The sequence below is a fragment of the Sciurus carolinensis genome, chromosome 17 (genome assembly GCF_902686445.1).
Source record: "Sciurus carolinensis chromosome 17, mSciCar1.2, whole genome shotgun sequence".
Taxonomy (NCBI): Eukaryota; Metazoa; Chordata; class Mammalia; order Rodentia; family Sciuridae; genus Sciurus; species Sciurus carolinensis.
Window position 1 is genome coordinate 21,141,205 of NC_062229.1, and position 25,335 is coordinate 21,166,539.

Genomic DNA, 25,335 nt, shown 5'->3' on the forward strand with positions numbered 1-25,335 from the left:
TCTCTGCTCAGCCGTGCGCACCTCTGCCTGGCCTGGTCTGCTCAGTCTGCCTGTGATGCTGAATGTGCAAGCTTTGGTTACCTGGCGGTTTCAGTGCTGGGTTGTTGTTGTTGTTGTTGTTGTTGTTGTTTGTCTTCAAAGGAACTCTGCGTCATGAGACAGTTGGGTATGATTAGGCCAGCAGCAGAAAGGGACATAAAGGAACAAGATTTCCCCAAAGAACTGATAAGCCTCAGGTTCTACACATGCAGCATGCTGGGGGGCAGGTGCTATAGTGCACAGTGAAGGGGTTTATGTTTACTTGTTTGTGGTATCGGGGATTGGACCCAGGGTGCTCTAATACTGAGCTACTTCCCCAGCCTTTTAAAAAAAATTTTAAAAAATTTGAAGCCGAGTCTTGCTAAGATGCTGAGGCTGGCCTCAAACTTGGAATCCTCCTGCCTCAGCCTCCCAAATATGTGGGAATGCAGGCGTGCCCCACCTTGCCTAGTCAGAAAAAGTTTTTGCAGATATAATAAAGAGAAGGATCACAAGATGAGATCATCCTATTTGGATAGGTCCTAGATCCAATGACACTCATTCATCATCATCAGGGAAATGCAGATCAAAACCACAAAGAGGTATCCTTTCCCAATTAGAATGACTATCACCTTAAAGACAAACACCAACAAGTGCTGGCCAGGAAGCAGAGGAAGGAGAATTCTTATACTCTGTGGCTAGGAGTGCAAATTAGTACAGCCACTATGGGAAACAGTATGGAGAGCCTTCAAAAATTAAAAATAGAACGACCATCAATTCCACCACTGTGCTTGTATCCAATGGAGATGAAATATTTATACCAAAAGGGTATTTGCACCCCTGTGTTTGTTACAGCTCTATTTACAACAGTTAAAATACAGAATCAATCTAGATGCCCATTGGTGGATGAATGGATAAAGAAAATATGGCATAGGGGCCGGGGTTGTGGCTCAGTGGTAGAGCACTTGCCTAGCATGTGGGAGGCACTGGGTTCAATTCTCAGCACCACATACAAATAAATAAATAACCAAGGTATTGTGTTCATCTGCAATTTAAAAAATGCAAACAAATTTTTAAATTTGTTTATATTTGGTATATGTTTACAATGGGATATTATTCAGTCATAAGATATGAAGGCAATTTCATCATTTGCAAACATGGATGGAACTGGAGGTCATTATGTTAAGCCAAATAAGACAGATGCAGAAAGATAAATATTATATGTTCTCCCTCATGTGACTGATAAAGTTAAGAACAGAGTGGAATAGCGACCCCTAGAGGTCAGGAAGGGAACAGGAAGAAGTTGAACATGGGATTCAGCACAGGGGACAGGGGACAGCACAGGGAACATAGGGTAATACTTGGTTAAAACAGCCTATGATATTTTCAAAATGACCAGAAAAGAAGAGTCCAAATTTCCAACCCATAAAAATCATTTCATGTTTGAAGAGACAGACGGAAGTGCTTGTGCCTCTTAACTTGTTTATCACACAGTGCGTACATGCACTGTGGTGCCATAATGTACCCCATAAAGATGCACGGATATCATGTATGACTAAGTAGAACAAACAATAAAAAGAGATGCCCGGAGAGGATGTCTCAGTTTAAAGACATCCAGTGACAGTTTCCTGATAGGAGAAAGCAGAAGGAAATTTGAGACACAGGAAAGTGAAAAAAAAAAAAAAAAAAAAAAAAAAAAAAAGGACAACCACGTGGAGACCCCAAGCCAAGGAAGCCCCAGAAGCTGGAAGGGGACAGCTGGAAGGGTACAGAGCCTCTGGAGGGGCGTGGCCCCGCAGACACCTTGGTGTGGGACCGCTGGCCTGCAGAACCAGACAGGGGACCACCGAGTCAGCTGTGGTAAAGGTCAGAATCCCTTGGGGCAGACAGAGGGCCCCGCTCCTTTCTGTCCTGAATGCACTAGGCGTTTACATCAACTTAAGCACGTTCTGCCAAATACTTAAACAACACGTCCTGCAACAAGAGTGCAGACTGCACGTTTCAGGAATCCATTGCCTTGAATGGCCAAATTCCTTGGCTGCAAACAATCCAGGTGATTTTTATTTGCTGGTGGTAAAATCGGCACCCATCGGTGCACATGAGTTGTGCGCAGGCGCAGGAATCACACCCGGTTGCTGTGCCGCGCCCCGGACGCGCACCCGCCCTGCTACAGCATCCCGACAAGGGCTCACCGAAGCGAGGCTGCCCGCGGCGCCTCTGCCCAGCCTGCTGACCTCCTTCCCTTCCTGTCCCTATGCAGTGTGACAATGCTGGGCCTCCCGCAGGCACAGTCATGCACTCTGTCCTCCCTGAGAACTTCAGATCACCCAGGCAGCCCGCACCACCAGACCCCCGGCCCTGCAGCTGAAACCCCACGGACCACAAGTCCCTGTCCCCTCTTCCTGGTCCAGGCAGGGGGCCTTTTCCCAGAGCCAGCTGGGCCCGGGCCAGGCCCCGGTCTCCTTCCTGCCCAGGAGCCCTGCTGCGGCCCGGCCCACGTTCCCGCCTAACTGGCTAATGGGACTTGACTAGGCCCAGGGAGTTCCGGAAGGCCCCTGGCCATGGCAGAGACGCCCACCAGGTGGCCCAGAGGATTATCTCCGTGACCCACTGACCCTGAGCAATTAGGAGCATTTGGGGGACTGTGCGTTCTCCCTGGGGGACCCCAATCAGCCGGGGCCCCTGGCGCAGGCCCCCGGGACTGGGCTGTGCGGCCGCTCCAGGGTCTGGCGCGCTCGGGCAGGAGGACCCGGCCAGCGCCATCTTCTTGTCCTTTGTGAAAGCCCCGCTCCGTTTTCTTCTTGCTTTTAAATTCTCAGCAAAGTTAGACTCCTAATAATGAACAGCTTCCCTCTGGTAACCTGCCGCCACGTGCGGCGTCTGCGCATGCTCAGCAGCGGGGGCCCTGGAGCTGGTCTGGAATTCGAGTTCCGCCTCCTCCGCTCAGTCGCCGAGCGCTTTGCAGCAGTGGTCTAAGCTCTGCGCCTCCGCTGCGAAATGGAGCTGACGCCTTTCAGTTCCGGAGGTGTCCCGTGAGGCTCTTCCTGTGACCTGCAGTGAGCCCCCAAAGCAGCTCCTGGAATCCTGCCACTGCGGGATCTTATGTTCCCCATTTACAGAGGAGATGACGGAGGCTCAGGGAGGGAAAGTCATCTGCCCGGGGTTGCACAGTACCAAGGACAAAGACATCCGGCGCTTACACCGGGTGCCGGACATGATTCGGAGGCTGTTTGCTCTTTGGGCTCATGTTTACTGCGCTAGGTACAAATTAAAACGCAGGCCAGTGGGAGGAGTTGATCTCGGTTTCCCCGGCCCCTCACCCGGGGAGGCCCACAGTCCCTGAGGTTTGCATAGGTGAAGTGACGCCCTGCACAGGTCCCTGTAGGTTTGGCCCAAAGTCCATTTGCTGTGACTCCAGATCCCTGGCTGAGGCCCCAGCGGGAACCAGTGTTCTGTGTCTTACATCTGGAGAGTGCCAAGGGTGACCTATGGAAACCCTGGGTCCTGGTCTGGAAGTGGAGGTGGACAGGGAGGAACCGTGGGTTGGGAGTGTCCTGGGAGCGGGCAGAGCTGATGGCGCCCTGCTGTGTTGGTTAGCTCGCCTTCCCTCTGGTGGCTTGGAGATGCCCACAGCATGGCAGGGTTCACTCTGGCTGCAGTGACAGGTGGTGCCCGCCCAGGGATGGCAGCAGCGGTGCCGTCCCCCCCTCCACTCACCCCTCTGTCCCTGGCTTCCTCATCCTGCTCACTCAGATGGAAAGTGCAGCACCGCCCCAGCCCCACGGCTGAGAGGGCACTGCCATCCCATGCCCGCTCTCCGTCCTGCCAGGCGCCAGTCATCCCGGCTGTAAACTGAGGTGGAACATCCATGACACGGGCCATTTCTAAGTCTATGGTGCAGGGGCAGCTGGCACATGCGGTGTGTGCGACCATTGTTAGTCCCCCAGAGGGAGACGGTCCCCGCCCCAGGCACCGCGGCTGCCTCCTTCTCTGGGTCTGTCGTCCTGGACATTCCCTGCGCCTGCAGCTCAGCCTGCGAGCTGTGCCTGGCTTCCCACTCAGGACGCCCCAGGCTCGTCCCTGCTGGGTCACGGTCAGTGCTTCGTTCTTCCTTGTCAGGGCTTCGATGGTCTCCCCGGGCTCGGGACGGAACCCCACGCCTCGCCCTGCACCCTGGGCGGGCTTTGTGCCCTTCTACAAGAGTCTGGCAGCACTTTCTAGGTGCTGTCTTCAGTCCCGAGCTCCCAGCCATCCACTCGACAGGACGGACCTCTGCGGAGGAGCCATCCTGCGCGTCGCAGGGCGCCGAGCACCATCCCCGGCCTGTGCCGGCTGTGCCAACAGCACCCGCTCTGGTTAGAGCGCGTCCCCGAGTGCGCGTGCTAGGAACACGCACCAGTGCCGCAGTGTTGAGGTGGAACTCCGGGAGGTGGCTGGGTCGTGAGGGTTCTGACCTCAGGAGTGGATTGATCAACTGTGGACCAACAGGCTGTCGAGGGAGTGGCTTTCAAAAATGAAAAGTGGCATGGTTGCTGCCTTACCATGGGATGCCCCCCACCATGTCATGGAAGAGCAGGAGCATCCTCACCAGATGCCAGCACCATGCTCTGGACTTCCTGCCCTCCAGAACTGTGAACTAAATAAACTTCACAGTCTCAGGTATCCTGTTACAGCAACCAAAAACCGGTCTAGATGATGTCCACCTCGGGTATAAGAAAAAATATACTTGGTCTTTGGCCACAGTTCCGAGCATAGGGTTCCTAACACTGTTGGTGTGGACCTTCATAAACTGAAACAAAGAACTTAAGATAGCATTACGAAAGGCTGGATGTACCAAAGGCATTGCCTAGGGATCCCTGAATATTAAAGGACCCTGATAAGTGTTACATTCATGTTTGTAGGTTACAGTGTGACACCTTACTGGGATCACTAGGAGCAAGTCAGAGGATTAGTCAAAATAAAGAACGACAGAAGGGCCAGGGTCTGGTGGTCCATCCTGCTGATGTAGACTAGGGATTTGTGGGAAGGTCAGGGGATGGAACAGTGTCCAGCACCTCTTGCTATAACAGAGCTTAAGCAAAGCCCTTTCATGGGCTTCAGACCACGAGAGGATAGAGATGGAGGGCTGGGGACTAGGCTGTAGCTCAGGGGCAGGGGAGAAAGTCTATTAGAAATGTAAGGTTGAGCCAGGTGCGGGGGGCACCTGCCTATGACCCTAGTGGCTCAGGAGGCTGAGGCAGGAGGATCGCGAGTTCAAAGCCATCTGGTGAGGATACTCCTGCTCAGCCTCAGCAACTGTGAGGCCCTAAGCAACTCAGTGAGACCCTGTAACTAAATAAAGTGCAAAACAGGGCTGGGGATGTGGCTCCGTGGTCCAGTGCCCCTGATTCAATCCCGGGGAGAGAGAGAGAGAGAGAGAGAGAGAGAGAGAGAGAGAGAGGAAGAAAGGAAGAAAGGTAAGGTTGATTATGGGGGCTATGGTGTGAATGTTTCCTACCTACATTCTTATGTTGAAATCCTGGTCCTAAAATGGTGGTAAGAGGTGGGGCCTCTGAGAGGTGAGCAGTCTTAAGGGTGGAGTCCCAGCAAACAGGTTAGTGCCCTTTTTAGAGGCCCAAGGGAACCCATTTGACCTTTCCACCACTGGGGACATGGCAAGAAGACAGCCTTCTTTGAAGGAGGCAGGTCCTCACCAGACACTGAATTTGCTGGCACCTTGATCTTGGATATCCAGCCTCCAAAACTATGAGAAGGAACCCATTTTGTTGTTATAAGCCCCCCAGTCTATAGCCACCCACCCACCTTAAGACTAAAGAATTGGGGTAGAGGTTTGGGTGAAAATTGGAATGTCAAAACTGCTTTCAAGTGAAGAGGCTGGGTCTCCTTTAGCTGAACGTTTACGGGTGTGTATGTTATGCCTGGTGGGGGACACTTCCCCAGGCCACCATTATAAAACAAGGACCTAGGGCAGGGTGGACCTTGGTGGCAGAGCACCTGCCCAGCATGCACAAGGCCTGGGTTCTATCCCCAGCATCAAGAGCCAAAAAATCACATGACCTGTTGATGACGCCCTCCTGGAGGCCGTGAAGTAGCACGCTAGACACGTGAATATTCTAGAACCTGAGATCCAGGACACTTCTGGTCCCAGATATTCAACCTGTCACATTTTGGAGGACCCAAGGCCTCAAGTAGAAATTGAGACAACACAAATCTTTCAGTTCTCCATTTCTATAGAAAACAAAAGCCCCAAATGCAAACATTTTATTTTCTAAACAGCAAACATGGTTACCGCACCAAAAGAGCCACACTGCTAAAGTGCGTATAAAGTGCTCAAATGTCCAGACTACCAGACGAGTCCCTCCAAATCCCACCTGCAAAGAGGAAGAACATGGGTTTTCTTCTCAACTACTGGAAGGAAGGCTTTGCTTGGGTAGGGGACAGGCCTGCATGTGGATTCACTGGGCATGTGGCTTGTTGTCCCCAGAGAGGACTGAGCTCCTCGGCTCTCCCTGAGGGTCCCTGAAGGCGCCATCTGCATTGAAATACCACTGGCTGGGGGTCACCAGGCCTTGCGTCTCTTCCCAGACTTCCTGGTTTATCAGCGCTGCCTCTTTACTCGCCTCAGCAGAAAGTTCCAGCACCTGGGAGAAGATCCTGTGAACACAAGAGAATGAAGACGTTTTCCCCTCTATAGCCAAGAGCTAGAAGAAACCAGAATCCCTGAAGAGGAATGAGGGGCGGCAACGTGGGCAGGACCCCCAGAACAGCACCAGGCAGGCATGAGAGAAGAGAGCCGTCGCTCAACAGAAACGGGCACCCTCGGCGTCCACAGGGAACCGACCCCAGGAACTCTGGTCATCAGAATCCACCTCACCCGTTGTAGAACGGGATGGTGCCAAGAACCTGTGTCCCTCCGCAGACCTTAACCGTCTCCAGGTGACACACGGTACCTGATGCAACGGACGTGCCATGAACACGGCTGTTCTACTGTCACCCAGGAAACTGTGACCGAGGTCTGTACATGGTCAGTACCCACAGTTATTTAAGGAATATGCTCGATCTGTGTTTGGTTAAAGCTGCAGGCGTGGAACTCGAGGATACAGAGGACGCCTGTGCCGAGGAAGCACCCACACTGTCCAGGCACAGTCCTGGGGTGGGCGGGGGAGCCACCAGCAGAAGGCCTGGCCCTCACGCCACTTATGTGACGGTGGAGAAGTCCTACTCGCCCTGCACACGTAACCACTCTGCCCTGTGACCTCTCCACCTGTGAACCTTTGATGTGTCCTGATTTTAGGCCACACATGGAAGAGAGAAGTGACCTAGTAGGTGACAGCTGTTTCTTAAGAGTCCTTTCAAACATTTTAGGCATCACAGGAAATGCATGTAGTATTGTAAAAGGAGAGGGAGCAAGGTTCTTTTTTGTTCTGTTTTGTGGTGCTAAGGACGGAACCCAGGAAGCGCACATGCTAGGCAAGCGCCTACCACTGAGCTGCGCCCCAGCCCTTTCTTTTACTTTGAGACAGGGTCCTGCTAAGTTGCCCAGGCTGGCCAGGTCCTGCAACCCTCCTGCTCAACCTCCCGAGTACCTGAGATTATAGGTATGTGCCACTGTGCCCAGGGGAAACGGGATCCTCTCTGGAAGAACTCGTGGCTAGAAAGGGGACCAGGCAGTCCTTTAGGGAGGCTGGTGGCACACTGTGCGATGAGAGGCTGGCTCCACAGGTGCTCTGCAGGGCCGTCCAGCTGCCCCACTGGGACCTGTGCCTTTTCTACGTGTTTGTGGTTCAATAGGAAGTTCAGAAAACCTCCTGCCAAGGCTGGGGTGCGGCCCAAAGCGTGTGCAGGGCCCTGGTTGCTTCTCGCACGGCCAAGAACAAAAGCCCAAAACCAAAAAGAAAAGTGAACAGGCTGATCCGAGGTCACCTGAACGCTGGGTACCGTGAGATGTGGATGTGGATGTGACGCCTTCCCACCTGGCTGCTCGGGCCTCACGGGGACTCGTCCGAGGTGGGCCTCAACCCCTCTGAGCCCATCCCTGCCTTGCTGCCTCTGGTCCTGTCACTCAGCGCCTGTCCTGCGATATCCTTGACCCCTGAGCACCCAGCAGCCCCTTATCTCAGAACCGACCTCAAAGTGAGCTAGAAAATGAGGTGGCCCAGGGCTCTCCTGGACAGGACGGTGCCCACCAACGACGGCAACCACGCCTCCCGGCTCCCTCCCCAGGTGCCTGCATGGCAGTGCGGCCCCTCCGCCCAGCCGGCCCCGCCCGCCTGCCCGCGGCCCTTCCCTGGGATACCTCCGCAGTGCCAGGTCCTTGTCCTTCGTCACATCCCTGAGCTCGCTCAGCAAGGCCAGCACCTGCTCGTTTTCTTCTGCACCGCCGATGCCCAGTTCCCCCAGGAGACGGTGGGTGGTCTCCAGGTCACGCTGCAGAGCATCTGGAGGGGAACAGGTGGTCAGCAGTGGGCCAAGGTGCCCGATGCCGGGACGGGAGCCTTGAGCTAATGGCCTTTCCTCACTTCACTGCGATGGCGCCAGCACCGCTGTGACAAGCCTCAGGGCAGCAGGGACAGCCAGGAAGACAGGGGGGCCTCCTCTCTGCCCCAGCCCGAGCTGTGGCTCCAGCACTCCCCCCGGAGGGGCAGGGGCCCTGCTGACAGCACCCCCCACAGAAGGGCCATCTGACCTGTGCTCCCGCCCAGCCCCCTCTGCTCCTTCGTCATCAGACGACAGCAAGACAGCCCTCACGGGAAGTGCCCTTGGCACTGGACATCCCGCCTCCAGAACCGGGGACCAGTCAGTATCTGTGCATCCTGAGTGACCATCCTTCTGTCACAGCAGAAGCAAATGGACCAAGCCAGCCCGGGATCGCGTGGCCTGAGGTCATGGGATGGGCATGTCCACCATCCAGGCAGTCACTGGGATGCCCACAGAAACCCCTGCAGACCACGACAAAGCTGAGCTGTGAGGCGCCTGTGCCCGGCGTCTCCTGGCCACACCAGAGCAACCAAATGCCCACTGTCCCTCTTCCCTGTCCTCAGCACCTCAGCAGGCTGAGCGAGGGACCCTCGGGCCGTGGCACACATACCCCCTGGGCTAAGGTGACACATCACCCACAGGCCAAGTTCACCTTAGGGACACGTTGTAGGAAACTTTCAAGAGCCTCACAATTGCACATCCTCTGCTACTTCCTATTGTGGACTGAACTGTGTCCTCCCAAACAGGATGCTTAAGCCCTAAGCTCAGGGACTTGTGACTGTGACCTTAACTGGACACAGGATCCTTTTGGTGTAACTGCGTAAAGACGAGGTCAACAGGGCGGGCTCTAATCCAATGGCCAGTGTACTGGGGCAGGCAAGTTTTGTGGGCACTTGTGGGGGGACATGTGAAGCTGAAGGCAGAGACTGGAGAGTCATGGCCACAGGAAGGGACGCCAGGGGTCGCCAGCAACAGTAGGAGCCAGGAGAGAGGCCGGGGACAGATTCTCGCTGAGTCTTGGAAGGAACTAGCCCTGCCAACACCTTGACTTCAGACTCCTGGCCTCCAGGACTGTGAAGGAATAAATCTCTGTTGCTTTAAGCTACCCGGTCTGTGGCCATTTGTTCCAGCAGGTACAGAAAACTCAGTCCCTGGTCCAACCACTTAAGGAACGTGTCAGAGATGGAGCCCAAGGATCACAGATAGGGGTGACTAATCCTCATAAAATCAGAAACCCAGGCACTGATGATCAGCCAACAAGGGAAGGGCTAAATCACTGGCATCTGTAGAATGGATATGTGACCACCACGCTCTTCCAACGAAGAGGAATGCTCACAAGAGCTGAGCAGAGTGGTTCACGCCTACGATCCCAGTGGCTCCGGAGGCTGAGGCAGGAGGATCACAAGTTTGAGGCCAGCCTCAGCAACTTACTGAGTCCTAAGCAACTTAGTGAGACTGTCTCAAAATAAAAAAAAAGGCCTGAGAATGTGGCTCAGTGGTTAAGCACCCCTGGGGTTCAATCTCTGGCACCAAAAACAAACAAACAAACAAACAAACAAACAAACAAACAAACAAACAAACAAACAGGGCTGGGAATGTAGCTCAGTACCAGAGTGCCTGTGGGTTCAATCCCCAGTCGCTCCCTCCAAAAAAAAAAGAAAAAAGAAAACAGGACTGCTCAGAAGGTGGGCGCGACCCAGACGCGCACGGTGCAGGCGAGCGTGCTGCTAGCCGCTTGAGGCTGTGCCACACAGAGGCCACAGGGCGCCTGGGCCCCGGCTGCTCCCGAGGCTGAGGAGGGAGGGCCTCGAGCTTCAGGCGGAGGCCAGCCTGGCAGCGCGCTTGCCCAGCACGTGGAGGCCGGTCCCCTCGCTCCCTGGCACCAAAAAGCAGACATGACTGCAGAGAAGGCCGCAGGCACCGACAGGCGGGGTGCTCGCTTGTGGAAAGGCCGCTGCCACCTGACCTCACTCAGCTCGTCTGAGGGCGCATCCTGGAGACAACCAAGCCCAGGGCCCCTGCAACGAGCCTGGGTGTCCCCCAAGACACCTGTCCCCAGAGGACTGGAGACCCAGCTCAGCAGTTTCCAGACTTGCCAACGCCTTCAGGTGGATGGAAAGCCGTGCCGCACAGGGGCCTCCTGGCCCTGCAGAGGGGAGTCTGGGAACTGGTGACTTTGTCACCCTCCCCTCCTGCCACCAAGGCACACTTTTGGGGACCCGGGCTCAGGGGACTGCAGCCACCCTGTGAACACCTTTCCGAAGGGCGGAGGGTCACTATGGATCCCACAGCCCTGGTTTGAATCCAGACAGTGGGGTGCATAGGCGGGCGGAGACCCTGGAGGAACCACAGGCTGGCTGGCCCCCAAGGCCCTCAGGGACCCCACGGCGAGAGGGTGCGGGGCACGCAGGAAGCAGCGACAGGCTGGCGGGCCTTCCTGCTGTTGCCTGGGCTGCGCAGCCGCCTCCTACCTAGGAGCTGGTGCCCGTCTCCCTCCAGGTGGATGGACCTCAGGGGCAGCTCGTGCCTCGTGGTGTCCAGGGCTGTGGCGAACGTCCGGTACTGCTCCTTGAAGCGCTCGCACACGGCCTCGAAGGGGCTGAGCAGCTCCATCTGCAAGCGGAGGGAAGGGGCCGTGAGGCGGTCCTGGGGCAGCAGCCTCTTTCCTCTGTAGGGCTGGGATGGAACCCAGGGCTGGCCAGCTAAGCCCGGGCTCTGCCACTGAGCCCACCTCCAGCCCCCGGAGGTGCCCCCAGGGCAGGTGTAGCCACCGCTCGAGGCTAAGCCTGAGACCAAGCACTCTTCTTCCACCATCCCCTGGGGTCCCCACAGAGGGGACGAGGCCTGGTGCCCAGGAAGCCGCTGACGGTGCAGCAGGTGCCCCTTGCTCTCTGCTGCCCGGGGGGCCCAGCAGACTCCAGGCAGCCCAGGCCCTTCACCTCGAACCTGCGCCCACCTTCCACTGAGTCCCAGGCCTGAACCCTGACTGGGGTCACGAAGGACTCAGGGAGTCTGGGTCCTCCTGCTGTAGAACACTCAGCTCAGAACACCTGTCCCCACAAGACCAGCCCTGGCCCGGCCCCTCACCCATGTCCCCATGGCCGTGGCCAGGTCAGGGGTGTGTGATGGTGTTTGTGGACCTGACCGTCTCTGCCTTGCACGGAGGCCTCCCAGGACAGGGACCTGCGCACTCCGCCCCGGGCCCTGGCTGCAGGTGCTAACCTGCGCATGCTGGGTGTTCCGGGGCGACTGTGCCACCCGTTCGTATCTGATGACCTAACTCCCAGGGTGGCGAGAGGGACCTTGTTTGGAGAGAGGGCCTTTATAAAGGTGACCAGGCTGAAAGGTCAGCAGGGTGGGCCCCAATCCAATAGGACTGGGGTCCTCAAAAAGGGGAAACGTGGACGTGGAGAAGGAGGAGACAACTCACAAGCCAGAGAGAGGCCCGGCACAGAGCCGCCCCCACAGGCCGCGGATGGCCACCTGCCAGCGGCCGGTTCCCACTGAGTCTCCAGACCAGGGAAGAAGCCACGTTTGTCTCAGTGTTGGCCACACAGCACGGAGATGAGCGTGTCTCCCGCCAGCCCCCTGACCCTCCAGGGTGGGCCCAGAGCACATCCTCCTGTCACCCCACAAGACTGGCAGGCACCCGAGGGCATCTGCACTAGAGCGGGAAGGGACGGGTCCCCTGCTAGCCCTCCCAGGCTACAGCCCCGTCCTCTGGCAGCGGAGGCCAGGGCTGGCAGAGGGAGCGAGCAGGGACAGGTCCAGGAGCGCTCCCTCCCTCCCGCCACTCACACCTGACCTGGGCATCGAGGGCCTCGGCCAGCTCGCGGGTCCTCTGGCAGAGGTGGCGCCTGCGCCTCAGCTGGTGGGCCTTCTCCTGCAGCGCCTCTTCCTCCCTACACACTATCAACAGGTTCCCCTCCGCCTTCTCCTCAAACTCGGCCAGGCTGTTCTCCATCTGTTAAGTGGAACAGGAGTTCAGGCCAGCGGGGACCAGGCCCGTGGCTCGCGGAGGCCCCTTGCCCACGTCACGTGGGGACGGTACTGCCGTCACCTTCAGTGTCAGCAGGCTCAGCAGTAACGTCTGGGATTCCATCATCTCCATCACTTCCAACAGCTCCTTAAGAAAAAGATCAAGATCTTCTTGGTCCCCAAGAAACGAGTGTACACCCAGCTCTCTTCCCTGGGGCAGAACTCAAACCTAAATACACTTTCTGCATTATGGCGTCGGGGACGGAACCAGGGCCTCACAGGTTAGGCGCATGCTTGGCCCCAGCTGCACCGCGGGCCCCACCTCCCTTCCCATTCCCGTGTCAACCATGGCGTGCGCTTGGGAAACACAACCTCTGCGATCCACCTGAGGACGGCGGTGGCCTTGATTTTCATCCTGAGGGGCAGGCTGTCTGGTGTTGCTCTCGGAGCCCTGGGGCCTCGGGCAGCAGCGGGCGCGGCACGGGCACTGTCAGGAGGTGCCCTTTCACCTCGGATACTTACGGGGCTCTTCTTCCGTGGGGTAGTGAACGATGTCGACTCGGTCTTCTTTGCCAAGGTCTTTTCCAACTGTGGAGTCCTTCTGACCACGCTTCTGTCTGCAATAGAGCACGTTCTGGAGCTGAGCGGCACAGCCCCTCTGCAAGCTGGACATGCGACATGCCCTGCGTCCGCCCCACCCGCCACGCAGCACCAGCGCTGACTGGCAGCTGAGTCCTGCTGCCCAGCATCACAGAAGACTGGACTGCACACGGCACAGCCCAAGAAGAGATCCAAGTTCACAAAGCACAGTGGGCTTCCATGAACATGCACTGGCACCATCATGAAGCTGGAGAGTCCTGAACTGATCTTAAAGGGCCATCTCTGCTTTGGAAGCCCGCTGAGGTCTACGACCCAGCAGGGATGGAGGAGGTGAAACGAGCCACTTACCATTAATGGCAGAGAGGTCCAGGTCCGGCGGGGCTGTGCCGTGCCCTTCCAGCAGCGTGGACTGCAGGTCTCCCTTCCCGATGCCACTGCCATCTGCTGTCCAAAGGGGAACCCCGGGTCAGCACGAGCAGGCAGCGAGAGCTACGCTTCAGCCAGGCAGCGACTTTTTTGTACAATAGCACCTGCTTCCGAATACCCAGCCTCCGCCTCGGTGGTAAGAAAGGCTGACAAGCCAGTGGAAATTCCCAGAATTCCCAGGCGGCTGGAATATGTGTTTGGTTTTTTTAGTATTTTTTTTTTTTTTTTAGTTGTAGATGGACACATACCTTAATTTTGTTTATTTATTTTTTAGTGTGGTGCTGAGAATCAAGCCCAGTGCCTCACAGATGCTAGGCCAGCGCTGCGCCACTAGCCACAACACACGTATCAAGCAAGTTTTAACACAGGCTGAACACCCCTTATCTGAAATGGCCGCGACCCGAAGTGTTTAGGGTTTGGGATTTTGGAATGTTTGCATATATACGATGAGGTATCTTGGGGAGGGGACCCAAGTCTAAACACAAAATTCGCTGATGCTTCATAGGCACCTTAGACACATAGGCTGAAGGTAATTTTACACAATATTTTAAAAAATAATCTTGGGCATGAAAGAGTTTCGGTGCGGACTTCCCCCACTGTGGTGTCATGTGGGCCCACAAAAAGCACTGGCTTCTGGAGTATTTCAGATCTCAGCGTAGGGACTGCTGACGTGTGAACTAGAAGAGACGTTCATGACAAAAGACGCACGGCGGCCTTTCCACTAGGCGGAGGCGAGTGTCTACTCGGCCGCCTCGGGGGCTCCGTTTTCCTGGGGTGCCTTCCTCCTCCTGGCCCGTGTTCTGCACTGCTCGGTCGTGCTGCACTCAGCGTGCTGCGGCGGCTCAGCGCAGTAGGAACTCACGAGCACGAGGCTGTCCCAGGCCACGCGGCTGAGAAAACGGGGTGAGCAACGGAAGAGTGGGCCCAGGGCCACGCGGTGTGGGGCTGCCGCATCTGGACGCCCAGCGGACGGCCCAAGGTGGCGGGGCCTTAGGAGGGGTGGTTCCTTTCTCGAGACGCTGGGTTCGTTCTCGTGAGAATGGCTGACACCTTTGCCACCTGCCCCTCTTCCTCTTCCTTCCACGTGTGGGGCAGCACGTGGCCTCACCTGAGCCAAGCTCCTGAACTGCTGGAACTGAGTCGAATAAACTCTTTTTAAACAGTGAACCATCTGGACTCAGGTACTCCGCTAGCGACAGGAGAGACTGGCACCACCCAACCCGGTCCTTGTTCTCCATTTTCATAATGAACATGTCACCTCCACAATGAGAAAAACGAGAACCCTTCCTTTTGTTGGGCGACAGCTTCTAGGGGCGTGAGGAGAGTCCCTCACTGCTTCCAAGGCGGGAGGTGAGGAAGAGCACCCGGGGACACGGGCGGCAGGAGGAGGAGTCCCCGCTCAGTGCTGGTGGGGACACAGATGTGTGCACAGGAGCCAGCACTGCAGGGAGAGCCTCCATGGCGAAGCAGCTCTCTTCTGGGGCCCCACAGGAAGGAAGTGGCCTCCCTGCCTCCCGCCATCCCTCCTCTCCTCCCCGCACCCCTCCCGAGGCCGGGGTGGCCCACCTTTGCTCCTCTGGAGCAGGCTGGCTTTCCTTCCACCTTCCGGCGCTTTCCCACTCGCTTTTAACGCATCTGCCGCAGGAACCTGCTAAGAACATGTGACAGTCAGAGGACAAGACACGGGCTGTGGCTCAGAGGAGGCAGAGCACTCACTTACCTGGCAACCAGCCCCGGGATCCGATCCCCAGCACCGCAAAAAACAAAACCAGAGGACAGGCCACCTTTCCCTCACAAGAAGGAGCCCTGGAAAGGCCCGTGCTGTTTATACCCACTCTTACGTCGACGTGAAAGAGAGACCTAGGAGTTTTGAAATTGTATCTTCATATGACAAACACGTTTTGTCAAAATAGGGACATTCACATGCACAGCACTCAGTTTGCACGTTATGTCTTTGACATGGTAGGAGACAGATAACTGACTTTTCTGTTTACTTTTCAGTATTTGCTTGTTTTCTGGTGAGAACATATTACTTTGGTCTTCAAGAAAAAGTTTTTATGCAGGCATTAATCTTCAAAATTACCAAAAAAATAAATAATTAATTAAAATAAAGCAAACAATATACCCAGTGCTGCCCTTATGATAACTAAAAGCAAAAACGAAACAAAACACAAAGCCTTCCGAAGAGCTGGGGTAAGCCTGGTGGGCAGCGCACGCCTGCAACCCCAGCTACCAGGGAGGATGACCAACTCGAGGCCAGGCTGGGCAGCTTAGCCGACCCTGGCTCAAAATGAAAAATAAAGGGTTAGGGACACAGGTCAGCAGAAAGCACCCTGGGCTCAATCCCAGTACCTAAAACAAAACCCAAGTGCCAAAGAAAGAAACCCCGGAAAAACACACACCCCAGAAAAGAAATTAAAGGCAAGCAGGCCGGGAAAGAAAAAATAAGACTCACTCTTGAAAACAGAAAACCCCCAACCTCCTCAAGATCATGACAAAACTGAGAGGAGATCCACCAAGTGTGATGGTCATTTTGTGGGTCACCGTGCATCACATTTGAGTGTATCTGGGGTGTGGCCCTCCCCAGTGTGGACGGGCACCCTCGAGCCACCCCGAGGGCACGAACAGGAGGAAACAGTGAAAGAGCAGAGGACGCCAACCCTTCTGCTTCCTGCCTGTCCAATGAGCTGGGACAGCTCGTCTCCTCGAGGCCCTGGGCTGGGATCACACCACCCTCGACCTTTGATCCCACAGTGGACGACACCACCAGGTTTCCTGGTCTTGTGCTGCAGACAGCAGACCACGGGACTTCTCAGCCTCCAGAAATGCAGGAGCGGTTCATTTATGTCTTATAATGAATCTCTTTCTGTGTAACAAATATAAATACAGGGTGAATTATACACACATACGTAAATATAAAATAAATCTCCTGATTCCATTTCTCTGGAGAACTCTTATTACAGCAAGGTTGTAGAATATAGAGTCAATGTGAAAACATCGGTCCTATTTCTAGCAATGAACAAGTTGGGAATCTGAAATTAAAAGTAGTATGCATGGGGCTGGGGTGGTGGCTCAGTGGCAGAAGCTTGCCTAGCACGGGTGAAGCACTGGCTTCCATCCTCAGCACCACATATACATACATACATACATACATACATACATAAATAAATGAATAAATAAAGACACGTGTTCATTAAAAAAAAAAAGTACCACATCCATTTATGTATGATGTGTTGAAATGCATTCTACATAATGTATAACTATTTAAAACAAAAGAAATATGTACAACAGCACTAAACACCAACAAATGTTTACTTCAAACCCAATAGAATATGTGTAAGACCTAAATACTGGAAAGTACAAAGCACTGTTAAAAAATCCAAGAAGAGCTAAGTAAATGGAGACGTTCACCATGGTCAAGGTCTGGAAGACTCCGAGCTGTTAAGATGGCCTTCTCCCAACAATGACTCAGGGACCTGATACAGTCAAAACTCCAGCAAGAGTTCTGCTGTGAAAATGAGAAACTAATTTTAAATTTTCCATGAAAAGGCAAAGAGACTAAACCATTTTGGAAAGAACAGAACGGGAGGCTGCCTTCTACCTGATTTTAGCTAGGGCAAAGCTACTAGGTGGGACAAAGCTACTAAGTAGCCTTGGCGGTAGAGAACTGCTTAAGGAAAGACGCTGAGACTCCTGAAAAGAATGGAGTGCAGAGATGACGCAGACGGGTACGGCCAGCTGGTCACTCGAGATGGTAAGAGCCTCGCACACGCCTGTAGTCCCAACGGCTCGGGAGGCTGAGGCAGGAGACTCGCAAGTCCAAAGCCAGCCTCAGCAACTTAGCAAGGCCCTAAGCAACTTAGCAAGACCCTGTCTCAGAATAAAAAATGAAATGGACTGGGATGTGGCTCAGTGGTAAGCGCCCCTGGGTTCAATCTCTAGTACCAAAAAAAAAAAAAAGGGTGATAAGACAATTTGTCCGATGGGGAAAGGAAAGTTATTTCGACAAAGGCTGCTTGAACCAGACATCCACACACTAACAATTCAGCTCGATTCCAACGCTGCAATGTAACTGAAAACTAAAAGGAAAAAAATGTATCAGAGACCTAAATGTAAAACCTAACATAAACACCTTCGAGAAAACACAGGATGAAGTCTCTGGGTTAGGCAGAATCTCCTCAGCAAGACACAAAGCACAGTCTACAAGGCAGAAACCGGCGAGCGGACTTCATGGCGACCCAGCACTCCCACGCCCCAGAGGACACGTGGTGGGTGGAAGCCAGCCACAGACTGAGAGGATGAGTCACACTGTGGAAAGGGCCGAATCTAGAAAGAGCCCTCAAAACTCGGTAACATGTAGAAAACAGCCCAACTTTAAAAATGGGCCAAGGATTTGAAGAGATAAGTCACCAAAGATCTGAGTGACCAATCGGTCTGTGAAAATACGCCCAATATCGACGGCAATGGAAATCCAGATCAAAACCACAAAGAGAAAGCACTTCGCTTCCAGCAGGACTAAGATGTAGAAGAAAATATGACGTCCCCTAGGTGCCCGGTGGGAGGTCAAACGGTGCAGCTTTTGTAAAGTTGAACACGTGCCTCCGATGAGCCTCGCAGTCCTGCTCCTGGGAAAAATGGAAACACATCCACCCAGAAACCCACAGAAACGTTTCTAGAGCTGAGAGTCTCCAACTCAAAAATCAAAACTCCAAAACAAGTCAACGTGATGCTCAAAATGTTTTAGATTTCAGAGCATTTCAGCTTTCAGGACTTATGGCCACAGGCGGTCAACCCGTACAGCCTATCCAACTATTCCAAACTCTGAAAAACTCCAAAATCTGAAATACCTAGGGTCCCAAGTGTGTGAGAGCAGAGGCGTGTGACCAGTAGTGGGTGTGTCACCAAAACAGAAAACCAATGCCTTTGGACCAGTGAGGTGGTCCCTCCACACAGTGGCACAGGGTTCAGCCCTAGGAAGGAAGTGACGACCGTCACACAGGACATAGGGGCTGGCAAGGGCACCCGGTGTTAGAAGAGGATGCCAGAGGCTGCCTACCACGCAGGCCATGACACGGCCTTCTGGACATGGTGAACTACAGGGCCAGAAAGCAGGTCTGGGGCTGCCTGGAGGCAAGCCAGGGACGGCTCCCCAGAGCGGAGCTCGCACCGTGGGGAGGTTCTGCGACTTCATTATCAAAGCCTGCAGAGCCTCATGCTGAACAGGGCGAGGTGGTGTGTTAATCAAACTTTGATTTTTTTAATGGGGAGGAAAAAAAAAAAAAGAAAAGCTCTAAATCGATACCACATCCAGACACACGGGGGCACTGTAACAAAGTTCTTGAGGCAACAGTGAACTTGTAACTGTGGACAGGCGGCCTTTGTTGAAATCACTCGGAGGAGGGGACCCAGGAGCACAGAGGTGGCCTTTTTCCTCAAGCTACATCTTATGTCATATTCTTAGGAACCTACCATCCACCCTGCACAGAGTATGAAACAGGCAGCAGAAATGAATATTTAACTCAATTTTGTGCATCACAAACCGAGACTTGGAAAGCAGAGGAATAACCCAACTTTCCTTTCACCATATTCTCAGCAGGTTCTCACTGAAACAAAATATGCAATTAGGTAATCTGCTGACTTTTCACTGAACCTCATGCAAAGCATGTGATACGTGGTTAAGTATCTTCATACCCTTATTTGTGAAGGCTATGCTGGGTGGTGGTAGCTTACGACGCTCCCCTCTAATACTGGGTAAGTCAAATGTCATTGCTTCCATAGTTTTTCTCTAAAACATGCAGGTCTTTTAAAAAAAAGAAAAATGCTTAGCTATGAGCCTAAGACTGCGTCAGAATCCTGAAAGTGAATTATAATAGCTCCCCTTGTCCACAGTGAAAATAATGAATGGAAAATTCCAGAAATAATTCATAAGTTTTAAAATTTTATGCTATTCTGAGTAGCACGATAAAATCTCAGGCCACCCTGCTTGAGAAATGGATCATCTGTCCACTGTGTCCACGTGGTATACACTACTCTCCAGTTAGTTACTTGCCACTTATTGACAATCTCAGTCATCAGATTGACTGCTGTGCATCATGTGCTTTTGTTCAAGTGACCCTCATGTTACTTAGTAACAGCCCTGATGACCCAGAGTATGAGGCACAGGACGCACTGGGGCAGAAAGCAGGAAAGGACAGATTAATGCTGGTACTACCTGCAAACCACGCGTGGTCTTGAAACTAAGGAGCTAAGGTACTGAACAACAAGGCAAGAAAATTTAGTTTCAATAGAGATTGTGGTTTTACAAAAGGAAGTCTTTTTTTTTTTTTGCGGTGCTGGGGATTGAACCCAGGGCCTTGTACATACCAAGCACTCTACCAACTGAGCTATATCCCCAGCCCAAAAGGGAGTCTTAAAGCAACTGGCCACCCACAACGAAGACTCACAATTGTGTATGAAGGGGTGGTGATCCTAAAGGCACCTGGACAAAGACCCCAAAATGCCTCTTTAAGGACCAGGTTGAGACTGGCTCACATGACTTGACTCCAAATTCAAAGTGACACTCAGAACAACAGTATTGTTCCAGATGTAAATCAAATATTTTATTACCTTTTTATTTGTTTTTTTCTCATACTGCAAATATCGAGACTCAACCACTCTTCCACCTGTGGAGGAAACCGACAAAGGACTGTGTAAACCCAAGGCACATCCAGTCTCCCACACGTAAGCCCTCCCCGCTCAACAATAGGAAGAAGAGGAAGCACGCCCCCTGCCCCTCTCAGATCATGTCCTGCAACATCCTCAAGCACAAATGGGACACCGAGAACAAGAACATTGCAAGAACATTGATATATACGCAAGAACATTGAAAAGAACCTACTGCATGCAGGTCCTTGGACTAGGGTGGAGCTAGGATCCGAGAAGTTCAAGGAAAGGACTCTACTCCAAAGCTAAAGCAGCAAGTGCACTTGGGTGGGGGAGGGAAGGAAGAATGGATTTTCACTGAGGGCCTCCTCCATCCTCCCTGGCTCAGACCCTGTGGATGTGACCCTAGTAGCTCCTTCCCCTCTCTGGGTGTCCACAACCCACTCATGGCACCTCTGCTCACTTCCCTCACGCGCCAAGCTCGGGACCCCTTCCCTGAGACATCAGAGCCCGGGTCCTCCTCAGACGCAGCTGAATCCCCTGGCGGTGGCCAGCCCTCGGCCCTGCACCACAGGCCCCGCCTCAGATCTCGGCACTTCCTCACCAGGCTGCTCCTGCCACCCTGGCCACTCCTTCCAGGCTCTGCTCAGCTTAGACCACCAGGGCCCCTGGCCACTCTGTCCACTGCATCCACCATCATCTGGTCCTCTCCGCACCCCATGTGCTGGAGGCGGGCCCGGAGGTGAGGTCCGACTGCTCCGAGTTGGGTGGAGCAGGTGCTCACAGGCATGTCAGGTGAAGGCTGCTGCATCTCCCTCTGCACGGGAGACCCAGGAAGGGTGACGACTCCAGCCAGAGTGCGACTGTCTGGCTGGCTGGGCGAGACGGTGACTTCAACTCCGTCTTCACGCTACCCTGGACCCTGCCCCAGGGGCCTGGGGTGGTGGCTGCAATCATGAGAGGAAAGGAAGCATGCCCACAGCTCACAGGGGGCCCAGAGTTTGTCCAAGGGCTGGGCAGCCTCTGGAACGGGTGGGCGCCAGGAGGTCAGGGACAATCAAGAGCCACTCTCATGGTGCAGGGACCTACCTAACCATCGAGCTAGATCCGGGTGGGACCCTGGGGACAGACCAAGGCACCCTGAGGGTGTGCAGCAGGTGGAACAGGAGGCGGGGTGAAGGACACCGCCAGCTCCAAGCAACGAGGCCACTCGCACCGAGCCTTCCTGATACCTTCAGCAGTTGTGTTGGGCTGGAAGGCTCCAAGGCTCTGGCTGCCACCCACGGTGGGGACACAAAAGTCTCACGTTTCCAGAAAACTGGAACACACTGCTAGTTGTAGACAGGGGAGGGGCCGATGGGAGCAGCCATACAATGAGGGGCAGGCCTGCTGCGGGGCCGGCAGCACACTGTCGGAGGCCCGAGCCGAGCGCTCACCCAGCCCGAACGGGGCCCTGGCTTCCACCCCAAGGTGCAAAAAGGAAAAATCACCACTCCACACACGACCCGCGCTCATCTGGGACCGAAGCGCCACTCTAAGCTCTCTGAAGGGTGCTGCCAGGTGGCACACACTGAGGCGGTCCTTCACCGTCACCTCACCAACTCAGACCCCAGGATCTACTGTCCAAGCTGGGCACTGCTGGGGGTCAACAGGGTGGGGCGCTGTTAACAGTGAGCCCAGCCCCACAGGTGGGCACTGGACACATGGGAACTGAGACTGTGGCTTTAGATGAGTGCAGCTCATGGTCTCCACACGCACGTTTTCAAGGAATGCATTCTAGACAAACCCCCCAGCGCTCATGGCTACCGGGACCCCCAATGCTCAAAGTGACCGCTGCAGCGATCTCCCAACACATCCCAGCTGCAGTGCAAAAGATAACTGGACTCAGAGCCCCCTAAGTGTGATGATGAGACGGGAAAGCCACAGCACCCCCTCCAGCCTGTTTTTTCCTTCCCCCCAAAATACCTGATGAGACAAAAAAAAAAAAAAAAAATCACTTTTTATTTAAACAGACCCTAACGGTGCTCACCCTGGACTCTCCTTCCTCTTGGCCTGGCACCACTAGAGGGGTTGGGACCGGCTGCGGAAGGCTTCCTGTAAGAGAGGGGAAAGGTCTTATTCATCTCGTGGCACAAGAAGCGAAGAAAAGCCGGCAAGGACCTTGCACCAGCTGGCAGCTATGGTTTCCTGGGGACAGCCCAGTCCCAGTGCTGCCCAAGGACAATCTTAGTGAGGCTGGGCCACCTCAACAGGAAGCGAGGCAGCCACAGTCACATGGGCCTCATGATGGAGCCAAATTCCTGGGCTGAGTAAAGAATGAGAGGAGCTTTGTGGAAGAGCGTGAATTTTTGTTAAACGTGAAGATCTCAAATTGGCCATAGATTTATTCATTCCTCAGATGTTTATGCACCTACAGCATGCTTCTAAGGATACTGTGATGTACAAAATATGGAGTTCCTTCCTGGAGAGGGAAGATCTATATATTCCTGATCGGGCAGGTACAGAGTGGGTAGAAGGGTATGAAAGGGTTCAGGACTGTGACAGGGGACAATCTGAGATGAGGATCAGTAAGGTCTGGAGCACAAGGGCAGGAAGGAAGGAGGTGCGCTGAAGAAGACGGGCAGGGTATGAAGTCAGGGAGGACAGAGGGCAGAGCCAGGCTGGAAGAGTCATTAGTGCAGCTTAGGGTCTTGGACCTGTTCCTACAGCTCGAGGACAGCACTCTGTCTATAAAGAGCCACCCAGTAGGCTACATGGTTGCTGTGGCAACTAGCGACTACTCGACTTTGCCATCCTTGTCCGAAAAGGGTTGCGTATGGCAGAATGGAAGAGGTGGGCTACTTTCCAGTAAAACTTTATTCACAGGCAGTGACATCTGGATTTTGTGCAATCTTTGTGTGTCCCAAAATATTCTTCTTTTGATTATAAACAACTGTTTAAAAATGTACAAGTCATTCTTAGTTCAGGGGCTATACAAAAAAGGGGTAGGTACTCTGGCTTCCACCTGCAGCCTGCAGATGGTTGAGCCCTGCAGTGGGAAATAGCCCATTGGGAAAGAGCCTGAAGCAGGAGCTGGACAATGTCATAGGGATGTTTCACGAAGACCACTGGCAAGTGGCAGGAAAACGGTCTCTGAAGTTCTAGAAAAGCAGGGACCCATCTGCTGTTACCCCTCACTGTGCCCCAAGGCCAGGGCACTAGTCAGCCTGGCTGTAGAGCACCACGGACTGGTGGCAGACACAACAGACTTCTTTTCCCAGAAGGCTGAGGTCCAGGACTGGCGAGGTAGGTTTCCTGCACAGGCCTCTGTGCACAGGCAGCAGCACGTCAGTGTGCTCAGGAGGTGTGCGGAGAGTGAGAGAAAGCGCCCGGTGCCTCTTCCTACAAACACACTGATCCTGTGGGATCTGACGACACTGTAGACTATTGCAACAGAGGGGGGCTGCTGGCACAGTGGAAGAAGGCCAGGACGAGCCCCGTCAGAACAGAGCTGGCACCAGACGTCCATAGTGCCCAAGGTGAGAGTCCCTAGAGTAATGACTGGAAGCACAAGACTCGACCCAGAAGGAAATCCCAGAAAGTGCTACAAAACGTTCAAAAAATAACAAAGTCCCTGTATTATTCAGTCCTAAAAGGAAATGAGACAGCTGGGGGGGGCGGTAACAGGGGTTGAACTAAGAGGCACTTGACCACTGAACCCCAGCTCCATTTTGTATTTTATTTAGAGACAGGGTCTCATTGAGTTGCTTAGGGCCTCGCTGTTGCTGAGGCTGGCTTTGAACTCCCAATCCTCCTGACTCAGCCTCCAGAGTCACTGGGATTACAGGCCTGCGCCACCACGCCACCACGCCAGGCAAAATGATACATTTTAATTATCATGAACCTTGGAAATATTATACTGAGTAAAAGAAACTGGACACAAAGGCCATATGGGATATGATCCAATGATATGACATGTCCAGCATTGGTAAAACTAGGGAGATAGAAAGTAGATTAGTGGTTGCCAGCATCTGGGGAGGGGCAGGGAGAGTGACAGATAAAGGGGACCAGTTTCCTTTTGAAGTGATGAAGACATTCACAAACTATAATACAGAAGATTTCACAAATTGTGAACGTATGCTATAAAATGTTTAACTTCTTGCTACTGCATCTTATCTCAACTTAAAAACAGAATGAATGAAGCCTGATGTAATAGGAAAGGGACAGGAATAGCTGACTAATCAGCTGTGGGGGTGCAGGACAGCGTGGATGACTCTTGGGTTGCAGTCTGAGCCAGAAGCCAGGAACCAAAACCAGCAACACTGGTGGAATCAGAAGGGACAGAGCACAGATTCCCTCTGGGGTCTAATCCAAGTCTCTGGATTACAATCAGTCTTACACTTAATTAGGGCAGGCGGAGGTGGGAAACAAATCATTTCTCCCATTTCTCCTGTTTCATTTCAATTTGCACCTAGCACAACAAATATTAGGTAGTGAGCAAATCGGATAAGCACTGCCTCAGAAATTTGCCCATCACCTAGTAAGTATTCGATTTCTTTCTTGTACTGATGGTGGACCTACCCCCGCCCCCGAGCCCCTATTATCTCCTCTATAAATGGGAAGCACAGAATAAAGTGGTTGGAAGGAATAAAGGAGACGCTTTAGTGGCTGGACTGCTCACAATTAAAAGTTTGACTGTTCTACAGGCATCTAAGGGCGTCATCAGCTCCATTTCGTAGCAGAGGAAAGTGAGGCACAGAGAAGTTAAGCCACTTGCCCCCGGTCACCATGCACCAAAGCGGAGGACGCGGGACTCGAACTCGTGGCCCTGTCCAGTGCCCCGTTCCCCACCGTGCGCAATGCCGCACGTCGCCGGGGCCTCAAGAGACTTGCACGGACCCCACGGGTTGGATCCCCGCCCCAACTCCGCTGCCCGTTGGCCTCAGCCCTAGGCCTTGGCCGTCCCTCCAACACCACGAATCCAGACCCGCGGCGCCTCAACTCACCCGGCGCCGCGCCCCGAAGAATCCGCCATTTTCCCGCCTTCTACTCAAAGGCCAGCTCTTCAAGACTGGGCCCGCCCCCGCGCCGCGGGTTGGACCATGCTGCGGCGTTGCAGGAGGGGTGACCACCGGCCGGGACGAGCCAGCCGAGTGCAGAGCCGACGTCCTCTGCGCGCGGGCCTCCCTCTCCTTTCCTCCAACGGTCTCTCCC

At 53.9% G+C, this 25,335-nt stretch overlaps 1 protein-coding gene across 5 annotated transcripts; it reads right to left on the reverse strand.

The window, feature by feature from the left end:
• Window positions 1–6,263: 6,263 nt before the first annotated feature.
• Haus8 (HAUS augmin like complex subunit 8) lies at window positions 6,264–25,328 on the reverse strand. Of its 5 annotated transcripts, none has more exons than XM_047530194.1 (11): window positions 25,128–25,328; window positions 22,172–22,236; window positions 20,107–20,162; window positions 15,067–15,148; window positions 13,423–13,515; window positions 12,997–13,091; window positions 12,557–12,622; window positions 12,302–12,460; window positions 10,968–11,109; window positions 8,315–8,456; window positions 6,264–6,672 (listed from the first exon to the last, which is right to left on the reverse strand). In XM_047530194.1, exons 1-11 carry the CDS (start codon window positions 25,154–25,156, stop codon window positions 6,474–6,476), a joined length of 1,128 nt encoding a protein of 375 aa, XP_047386150.1. In that variant the 5' UTR covers window positions 25,157–25,328; the 3' UTR covers window positions 6,264–6,473. The 5 variants fall into 5 exon arrangements, with proteins under 5 accessions (XP_047386150.1, XP_047386148.1, XP_047386149.1 ...); XM_047530192.1 differs by having other exon boundaries at window positions 13,423–13,518; XM_047530193.1 differs by having other exon boundaries at window positions 15,067–15,151.
• Window positions 25,329–25,335: the final 7 nt, after the last annotated feature.